Source organism: Elephantulus edwardii, unplaced genomic scaffold (genome assembly GCF_000299155.1).
Source record: "Elephantulus edwardii isolate Elephantulus edwardi_28Jun2011 unplaced genomic scaffold, EleEdw1.0 scaffold00252, whole genome shotgun sequence".
In the NCBI taxonomy this organism is placed as follows: Eukaryota; Metazoa; Chordata; class Mammalia; order Macroscelidea; family Macroscelididae; genus Elephantulus; species Elephantulus edwardii.
Genome location: NW_006400002.1, coordinates 3,972,614 through 3,983,133, shown reverse-complemented (window position 1 = coordinate 3,983,133; position 10,520 = coordinate 3,972,614). Strand labels below are relative to the sequence as shown.

Sequence of the window (10,520 nt, the reverse complement as noted above, 5' to 3'; positions counted from 1 at the left end):
TGTGGCTTCCCTTTTTACTCTATTGGAGAAGTTTTTGGATGTGTATAGGGATTTGATTCTTAGAAGGTCCCATTCATCTATTTTCTCTTCTCCCGGTTGTAGATTTTTCAGGATACTTGGAAGACTTTTTATGTTGTGGATTAGGACCACTAAAGTTCTTTCAAGCTTTTCTTGAATGAAGTTTATATTCCTTGGTTTTAGTCCTAAGTCCATGATCCACCTTGAGTTGGTTTTTGTATATGGAGTGAGTTGTGGATCTTGTTTTAGTCTTCTGCATACAGCTTTCCAATTTTGCCAGCACCATTTGTTAAAAAGGCTGTCATTTCCCCACTTAACTGATTTCATGGAGGCATTAGATAGTTTTGAAGTGAGGGGTAACATGGTCTGGCTTCTGCTTTTGAAAGATCAGTCGGACCTGTGAAGACTGGAGAGGAAGGGAATGGCTGGAGGCAGCAGCTACAGATTTGTGTAGAGTGGGGCCATTGCTAGTACCCAGGACCTAAACTCAGGCTGACCTAATAGCATTGGGGAGTCCTTTGAGTGGTGCCCATGATTAGTGCATCCTGATTAGTACCTGAGCATTTGTGACCCAATGGAATCCAGTTCTACACATGGAGTCACCATGAGTTAACAGTAACTAGATTAATAGGGATGGAGATAGGAGAACTCAATAGAAGTAATTGTAAGGATAATAAATGACTACAGATTATCTTCCTCACTGACAGACAAAATTTCATCATATTAATTAGTGTATATTATACTTAATATTTTACTTTGTCATCACATGCTGCCTTTTGAAATCTTCAATTCTTTAGTATCTTCAATTCTTCCTTGTGCTTTGGCTTCTCTACACTCCAGTGCAATTTTCAGTCTCTTCTGACATCCATTTTGGTCTTCTCTTACTCTTCTGTCTTTGTAATGACTGTTTGCACTCTTCCTGGATGATACCCTTGATATCCTCCCACAACTCGTCAGGTCTTCGCTCATTAGCGTTCAAGGCCTCAAACCTGTTCCTGAGATGGTTCTGAAATTCAGGTGGGATAGACTCAAAAGTCATATTTTGGTCACCTTGGATTTGGTTTAATTTTCCTCAACTTCAGCTTGAACTTGCATATGAGTGGTTGGTGATCTGTTCCACAATCAGCTCCTGGCCTAGTTTCAAAGCTGATATTGAGCTTCTCCAGTGGTTCTTTCCACAGGTGTAATCAATCTGATTCCTATACATACCATCAGGTGAAATCCAAGTATATAATCTGTGTTTGTGTCTCTTAAAAAACTTATTTGCTATGAATAAGTCATTGTGCAAAATTCAATCATTCTCTCTCCAGTTCAATTTCTGTCACCGAGTCCATGTTTTCCAATTACTAAATCTTCTTCTCTGTTCCCAACTTTTGCATTCCAGTCACCCATTATTATCAATGCATCTTGATTGCATGTTCAATCAATCTCTGATTGTAAAAGTTGGTAAAAATCTTCAATATCATCTTCCTTGGCTCTGGTTGGTGGTGCATATATCTGAATGATAGTTGTATTCACTGGACTTCCTTGTGTGCGTATGGATATTACCCTGTCACTCACAATATTGTACTTCAAGATGGATCTAGCAATGACTTTTTTAACTGTGAAAGCAGCTCCATTTTTTCTCACCTTTTCATCTCCAGAGTAATACATCATATGGTCATCCAATTCAAAATGCCCCATGCCAGTCCATCTCATCTCATCAATGCCTAGTATGTCAATATTTACGTGTTCCATTTCTTCCTTAACAATATCTAATTTTCCTACATTCATGGTTCTCACATTCCATGTCCCAATCACTAATGTCTGCTTACAACTGTTCCTCTTACTTTGTATTTCCATGAGCTGTGGTGCTGGAGAAGAGTATTGAGAATACCATGGACTGCTAGGAAAACAGATTGATCCTGGAAAGGGTTAAACCGGGTGGCTCTTTGGAGGCAAGGATTCTGAGGCTCCGTCTAACATACTTTGGACATGTTGTAAAAAGAGACCGGTCCTTGGAGAAGGACATCATGCTTGGGAGGGTGGAGGGACGGCGCAGGAGGGGAAGACCCTCTATATGAGGTGGATTGATTCGGTGACTGGGATAATCGGGATGGGAGTGTCAGAGACAGTGCTATTGGCACAAGACAGAGCAGAGTTTAGGGCTGTTGTGCATAGGGTCACTATGAGTTGCAAGCGACTCGACGGCACATAACAACAACAACATCAACAGCACATACTTAATATCGATCAAATCTGCATTATGCAGATTATACACCCTTGCATGCAGAAAGTGAAGGAAACTTGAAGCACTTATGATGATCAAAGAGTATAGCCTTCAATATTGGTTATATCTCAACATCAAATCATCCTTACCACTGGACAACATCCTGATAGTTGCAGAAAAGCATAAAATTGTCAGTTGTTTTCTTTTACTGTGTCCACAATCAAAACCCATGGTAGCAGCAGTTAAAAAGTCAAAAGACATGTTGCATTGTGGAAACCAGCTGCCAGAGATCTCTTTAAAATGCTAACGATCAAGAATATCAGTTTGAAGACTAAGGAGTGCCTGATACGAGGTATAGTTTCATTTTTTCATTTGCTTCATATGCATCTGAAAGTTGGGCAGAAAATAGGGATGACATCAAAAGAATGTGGGTGCACAGTTCAAATCCACCAGATGCTCCACTGGGGAAGGAGGGACAGTCTCCTCCTGTGCCAGACGCATCTGATTCAACAGTACACAGCAAGGATAAGGAATGTGGTGTTGGCAAAGAGTTTAGAATACAGTATGGACTGCGCAATGGACAAACCTACCTGTCTAGGAGGACGTATTTCGAGCCAAAGAGGAACCAGTCTTGGAAAAAAGCCTCATGGTGGGAAAGGTAGAGGATCAACAAAAGAGAGGAAGACTCTCTCAACAGGATGAATTGACAGTGGCTGCAACAATGGGCAAGATCATGTCAGAGACAGTGATGGCAGCGCAGGAAAGGGCCAGGTTCAGATCTGTTATTCATAGGCTTGCTGTGAGTCTTAGTCAACACAATGACACCTCACAGCAACGTGCTTAATATTAGAGACTTTTAACCCACAGTAGACAGTAGGCATGGTATTGCAATTAGTAGAAATAAACGTGGGGGGTGGGGGGGTTGTGGATGCTATTCATGGGGACAGCTCCCCTTCATGGCATCAGTAGAGGTCAGACTCATCAGTCCTCATGCAGCCCTTACCTTTTACATTTTCCTGCTAAAGTAGCATGGAGTTTGCAAGTGTAGACTCCAGAACAAAATCTCTAAGGTTCAAATCCCTGTTCCACCACTTAGTTAACTTTGAATAAGTTTTTCTTATTTTCACTTCCATTTCTTCATCTATAAAAATCAGAATGACAGTAATCATAGCTACCACATAGTGTTAGTGTGAAAATTGATTGGTTCATGTAGGCAACAGATTTAGAACAATCCTGGCATGTCATTACTGTAAGTTTTATTCATTTATTCACATAAAGGCCTAGGTCCTAAGGCCATAACATAATGAATATTTTCTGGGAAGAGGTCATAACAAGTCATTGATATAGTATAGTATAGTATTCCGCAATTTCATTTGCTGTTCACAGCATAGTGCAGAAGTGAGTTCCTCATTTACAAATGAACAAAGGCACTGTGGTGGGACAGTGGTTGAACTCACCGCTGCTAAACAAATGAGAGCAGTATGAATCCGCTCTGTGCTCTGAGGGAAAAAGACGTGGCAGCCAGTTCCCAAAACCCCATGGAGCCGCCCTACTCTGTGATATAGGGTCACTGTGACTGAGAATTGATGCCACCACAACAGGAAAGACAGGCTCAGAGAGGGTAAGGGTTTGCCAAGGTCAGAGCTGGTATCAAATCTGGGTCTTTCATTCATTAATTACATAAATTCTTTGAGAACGTGTTCTCCTTTCATGAAAGGAATCAGAATGAGAGCCTTCTGCTCCTGGAGGCGGGCTGAAGATAACGAAAGCAGGAGGAAGGTGTAGAACCAGGATTTGGAGCCACTCCCTCCCCTAAGGGCACTTGGTCATCTTCCAGCACAGCCTAGTCCTGCTTGTCACCCCCTTAACCAGATACCTAGTTGGATCTTTCCAACCTGACTAGTACCCAGCTTTCAAGCCTGAGTGAAACCTGAGCAGGGAGAGGGAAGTCCGCCTCAGCATTTGAGTTAATAATTTATTAGAACCGCCTTAGCTGTTGTCAGTGTGTAAACAGCATGAACCATTTTTGCTGAAACCCGGAGCGAAAATGCCAGGTTGAGCAAATATTTGACAAGCGTAAAGAGTGACTTTGTGGAATGCATTTTCTAACACTTAATCCGAAGTTTGCTAGAACTAAGACGTGAGGCCCTGGGCATTGGCACATTTTCAATGTCTACCCCCAAATTTCTCCTGTCCAAGTCAGTCAGAAGCCGGAGTTGTACGCTGAAGCAGGCCTTCTGCTTGTTAGCTAAGTAAATGAGGTGAGAAGACCCCAGCTGTTTCTTAGCCACTGGTCCCCCTTGCCCCGGCTAATAAGACAGGGATGGAGGAGGTGTGGAAGTGTACCATGAGAGGGCTCCGCAGAGCAGGCCAGCTGGCTGTAGTTAGGGGGTTCTCTGATCTAGGAACTTGTTTGCTGTCTTAGGAACAAAGGATCTCTTGAGAAATAAGCCCTGAGCGGGAAGGAAAAGAAGACCTTTAATCCCTCTTAAATCTCCTGTTGTTGCGTGTCCTCCAGTTGCTTCTGATTCGTATCAAGCCTGTATGACAGAGGAGAACTGCCTCCCAGGGTTCCCTAGACTGAGACTATAATTTTTACAGGAACAGATCACCAGCTCTTTTCTCCCACAGAGAGGCTGGTGGGTTCAAACCGCTGCCTTTTGGTTAGCGGCCAATGGCTTTACCCACAGTGTCACCAGGACCTTTCCAAATAGGAGTTATTTCCACAAATATGAATGTTGCTGTTGCTGTTGTTGTTGTTGTTGTTAGGTGCCATCAAGTAGAGTAGGACTCATAGCTACCCTATGAACAAAATCTCTGAACCCTGCTCTATCCCACGCCATCCTCACACTTCCTGACACACACACACACACAAGAGCCCTTTGCGGTAGTCACGGTGTCAGTTCACAGGGTTGGGGGTCTTAGTGAGCACCTATTTACAGTGTTCCAGGAACATGCTGGTTCCAGCAAGGTAGGTATTTGGCTTTGCACACGGTTTACTCGGCTCCACGGTCAACACTCTTGGCACCAGCAGCCAGGAAATCAAAAAGCGTATTGCGATGGGAAAGTCTGCGGTTAGGGACCTCTCTAAAGTACTCAAGAGCAACAGTGTCTCTTTGGAGACGAAGGTGCGCCTGATACAGGCCATGGTCTTTGCAATCACCTGTTATGCATCAGAGAGCTGGACAATGACTAGGGAGGACAAAAGGAGAATTGACGCCTTTGAGCTGTGGTGCTGGAGAAGAGTATTGAATGTATCATGGACTGCCAAGAAAACAAACAGATTCATCGTAGAGAGGGTTAAACCAGGCTACTCCTTGGAGGCAAAGATTCTGGGGCTTCGTCTGACATACTTTGGACATGTTGGAAGGAGAGACAGGTCTTTGGAGAGGGACATCATGCTGGGTAGAGTAGAGGGACAGCGCAGGAGGGGAAGACCCTCTATGACGTGGATTGATTTAGTGACTGGGGTAATCGGAATGGGTGTGTCAGAGGCAATGTGATTGGCACAGGATAGAGCAGGGTTTAGGGCTGTTGTACATAGAGTCGCTATGAGTCGCAAACGACTTGATGGCACATAACAACAACAACAAGACAAGAGAAGGTCCCTGCGTGGCGCAGATTTTTTGCACTAACTATGTTATTAGCTTAAAAGTTTGGTTTCTTTAGGGTATATTCCCAATAATGGAATTGCTGGGCCAAATGGTATTTCTATTTGCAACTTTTTGAGAGAGCACCATACCGCCTTCCACAGTGGTTGAACCATTTTACACTCCCACCAACAGTAAATAAGGGTTCCAGTTTCTCCACAACCTCGCCAGCATTTGTTATTTGCTGCTCTGTTAAATTTTGCTATTCTTACTGGGGTGAGATGATATCTCATAGTTGTTTTGATTTGCATCTCTCTTAGAGCTGGGAATTTTGAACATTTCTTCATGTATTTGTTGGCCATCTGAATGTCTTCTTTGGTTAAGTGCCTGTTCATATTTTGTGCCCATTACTGGGAATATACCCTAAAGAAACCATAACTGCCTCCCAGGCAGATATATGCACACCCATGTTTATTGCAGCTTTGTTCACAATAGAAAAGAGTTGGAAACAACCTAAGTGCCTATCAACAAATGAATGGATAGAGAAGCTGTGGTATATTCACACAATGGAATACTACGCTGCATTGAAAAACAAGGAACTCATACAGTATTAATCAAAATGGGTGACCTTGGAGGACATTATGCTGAGTGAAATATCTCAGTCACAAAAGGACAGGTGCTGCATGGTGCCACTGTTGTAGAATGGAACTGACATCAGGGTTGGGTTGAGACTGAGAAAAATTGGATAAATTATGTGTACTGCATTGAAACAGATGAGGGAGAGAACAGTTTGAAAGCGATAGATGATTGGGTATTATGGTTATGACAAGAGTCCAGAATGAAGGTTGCATAGTGGAGTGTACTCGGGGTGGGGGTGAGGGATTGTATACCAATGAAATAATTTTTATTTTTCAAAAAGAAGAGCAAACTGGGGGGAGGAGTGGGCAGGGAGAAAAATGCAACAATGAATGTATGGAAATCCAAAATCTCTGTAAACGTTCATGAAAATGAATTAAAAAAATAAAAATAACAATAAAGAAGTTTGGTTTGAACCCATGCTAAGAAACCATGGAAGAAAGACCTGGTTATTACAGCCAAGAAAACCAGGTGGGGCAAGTCTACTCAGTTATACGTTGCCATGAGCTGAAATTGACTTTGTGGCAATTGATTTTTGTTTGGATAAAGAAGAGAGCAAAGGCCCAGAGTCATTAGGTAACTTGCTAAGTCACATAACGAGTGAATAATGATGTGTCGTTCAACTCAGATATGGATGACTTGCAATTTCATTCCATTGTGTCATACTACCCTCTAGGTAATAGAAGTATGTAGTGAGATGTTCTCACCATCATGAAATCCTGTCTGTGGGTAACACAGAGGTATTATTTGAAGTAGTGCTGGCAGTAGCATCGTACTGTACTTCCTATAAAGCAGTGGCTTTTATTCTAGAGTAAGTTAACTCCCTGGAAATTTTTATTTTCATGAATTGTGTATTTTTTTTCCTTGTAGAGGAAGCCACTCTTTCTTATCAAGAGTTTGTCATTTTAAAAGGGTTTAATCCATTGCTTTAAGAAGGGAAGAATTGAAATAGTTCTTACCATTCAGGATTTCATAGAGTTAAGGCAGAGCTCTAATGGCCTAGTGGCAAGAAGCTGAGCTGCAATCCCAGAGGCACTCAGTGTGAGTCAACCCGTTGCTCCACAGGAGAAGGAAGGGCAATCTTTTCCCATGTAATTTGTTGTTGTTGTTGTTATGTGCTGTCGAGTCGCTTGTGACTCATAGTGACCCTATGTACAACATCCCTAAACTCTGTCCTGTGCCAGTCGCACCGTCTCCGATACACCCATCCTCATTACCCCAGTCACTGAATCAATCCACCTCCTAGGGGGCCTTCCCCTTCTGCGCTGTCCCTCCACCCTACCAAGCATGATGTCCCTCTCTAAGGACCTGTCCCTCCTTGCAACATGTCCAGAGTATGTTAGACAGAGCCTTAGAATCCTTGCCTCCAAGGAGCAGCCCGGTTTGACCCTTTCCAGGATGAAGCCCATGCAATTTACAGCCTCTGAAAACCTGCCAGAGGGTCACCTATGGGTCGGTGGTACATAGTAACAACAATATAGACATAAGGAGACATTCAGGATACACTCATACTGGTAGTTAATGACATGTTTTTAAATTAGGTGTAGGACGAGAGTTAAATGTAATCCTAAGATGCTTAAGTTGGGGTCAGTGGAAAGAGCCTCCTTATGTCTTAAGTTGAGCTTAAGGAGATGATCAACTTATTTGGGATGATTTCATGAAGAAAGGAAAAGTAAAAGTCGAAGCATTTTCATCAGTAAGCATACTTATCATTATAAGAACATTCAGAGGAAAGATTAGACTGGAAGTGGGGAGCCAGTGACTTAATACTTACTGTAGGAACAGAAAAATCACACTGACCCCAGGAATTCTGAAGCTTGAAAGGTGAAGGGTTTCAGGAGTCTGGGCTGGGGGTGTTTAACCTGGGAATCTTGCAAAATGTTCTTCTCAGCCATGTCTTCCCAGTCCAGTCCACTTCTCCACACCTCACTCCGGAGGAAGGGGACAATGGTCTCTCATGAAGACCTGGGAGAAGAGACAAGGAGACATTCAGTTGGGCAATGTCTGAGGGACTGGAAATAGCCATCAAGATGCTGTTGAATGACAAAGGAAGGGAGGGTGTGCAGAGTGTCTCTTCAGCAATGTCTGTGTGGTGATTGACTTCAAGGACTCCGGAGTCCTGGGCATGTGGTCAAGGGCTCTGCTTTCCTGCGTAATTTCAAATTTTTGTCCTTTCTTTTACAATTTAGAAAAAGGATCCTCTACCTGTAAAGTGCGTCCAGCCTGCACAGACAAAGACTATTTCTACACACACACGGCCTGTGATGCCAATGGCGAGGTGGGTAGAAGGTCTTGGTCCCCTAACCCTTTGGGCTTTAATAATGCCTTTTGGCAATTCCATCAGTCAGTGGAGTTGGCACCCATCAAACCCTCCAGGTCCCTCCAAGGGAACGCAGGATAGTGGGTGACTTACGTTTCTTGCTGCCGCTGTAACATATAAGTGTCTTTAATAAACAGCTTAATTTCTTTCCTAACTGCATAGGAGGCTGGAAATCCAAATTCAGACACTGACTCTAGAAGACTCCGTGCTTCACCTTCTCTTCTCACCTTATTCCTTGCCATTGAGTCACCAACTTATGGTGGTCAGTTACCCTCCACTGGGATATAAATCGCACAGAAAGAGATTGCCCATCTTTCTCCTTTGGATCAGCTAATGGATTTGAACCATCACAGAAGTGCAAATTCACCAGAATGACACTACCCATGCTCTCTCAGCTTCTCTAGTTCAGTATTTCTCAGTTCCTTGGAGATCTTCATGTGGCATCCCTCTTTTCTCCATTTGTGCTCATTTGTCTCCGTTCCTAACCTCTTTGTAAATCTCAGAATGGCTAGGTTTAGGACACATCCTACACTGGCATGGTCTAACTAACATAACAAAGAAAACCTGTTCCCAAATGGAGTTACAGTCATACCTATAACTATGACTAGAAGAGCCTAGTGGTTAAAGAGTTGCACTACCAACCCAAAGGCATGCTATTCGAATCCACCAGTTGCTTCTTGGAAGAAAGACGAGCAGTCCTCTCGTGCCACTTACCACCTCTGAAAGCCTGGAGAGTCAGTCTTGAGTGGATTTCAACTCGATGCCACAGAGCAGCAACATACTGATGACTATAGGGGTTGGGATTCCGGCACAGGTTTCTGACAGACACATTCAATACGCAGCAGCAAGCAAGCGTAATGGGGCCTTGCTCTCATTCAGATCAGAAGCTACGTTTGCCTCATTTGTTTCACATACACTTAATCATGTCTGTCTTGGAGGGAGTACAACCAGAGTGCTCCTTAGAGGCAAAGCTGATCTCACATACTTTGGGTGTGTTGTCAGTTGGCACCAGCCTTTAGAAAAAGACATCATGCTGGGAAGGGTGGGGATCAGGGAAAGAGAGGATGGTGGATTGCCACAGTGAGGGTCACAGAGGGCGGGAGCATATCAGAGACGATGAGGATGGCGCAGGGTAGGGCAGGGTGCAGTCGTGTTGTTCACTGGGTCACCAAGAGTCCTAGTTGAATTGACGGCACCTAGTAAGGTTCCCATATGCTCTGTTTTAAAAGACTAAGACAATTTCTTTCCTTTTCTTTTGCTTGGTTTCTCTCCATCCCACCCCCCATTTGCTTGATTTTGCCAGTCAATGGCTGTTCAAATATGCTTACTTTCTCAGGGAGCTCATCGGATGTGTCCCCTCAACGATGCTTTTGTGAGTCAGTAAGGGCAGTGATCTCCACTTCCTGGATCCCTGGAGAATGGCTGGACTTGTTCAGTCTTTGCCATTTTCCTCTTCAGCCCCAGGCTTTTTGCCTCAGAAGACTTTCTTTTGTACTTAAAATTGCTGTTGAGTCGACAAACCATTTTTCAATTCCAGCTAACATGCCAGGCATGCTCCACATGAGGATTCAGAGATGCCTCGGACGGGCTCCTGCCCTCAGTGAGCCCACAGGTTTATGGGGGAGGCTGGAGAAAGGAGAAAGATGGGCTACCAGCAGTCACAAATGAGACACAGTCCAGGCAGAGAGAGAAGAGGGAGGGAGGGAGGGAAGAAGGAAGGAAGGAAGGAAGGAAGGAAGGAAGGAAG

The 10,520-nt window shown here is 43.7% G+C and overlaps 1 protein-coding gene across 3 annotated transcripts in view; it reads left to right on the top strand.

The window, feature by feature from the left end:
• The window catches only part of KIAA1324 (KIAA1324 ortholog), a 115,495-nt gene that overhangs the window by 84,138 nt on the left and 20,837 nt on the right, over nt 1-10,520 (top strand). For 2 of the 3 annotated variants that reach the window (XM_006899341.1, XM_006899339.1), the window contains one exon: nt 8,643-8,731. The exons of the other annotated variant lie outside the window; for it this stretch is intronic. In XM_006899341.1, coding sequence (XP_006899403.1) covers nt 8,643-8,731 — 89 coding nt within the window. The remainder of the gene's footprint in view (nt 1-8,642; nt 8,732-10,520) is intronic. 3 annotated transcript variants of the gene reach the window in all.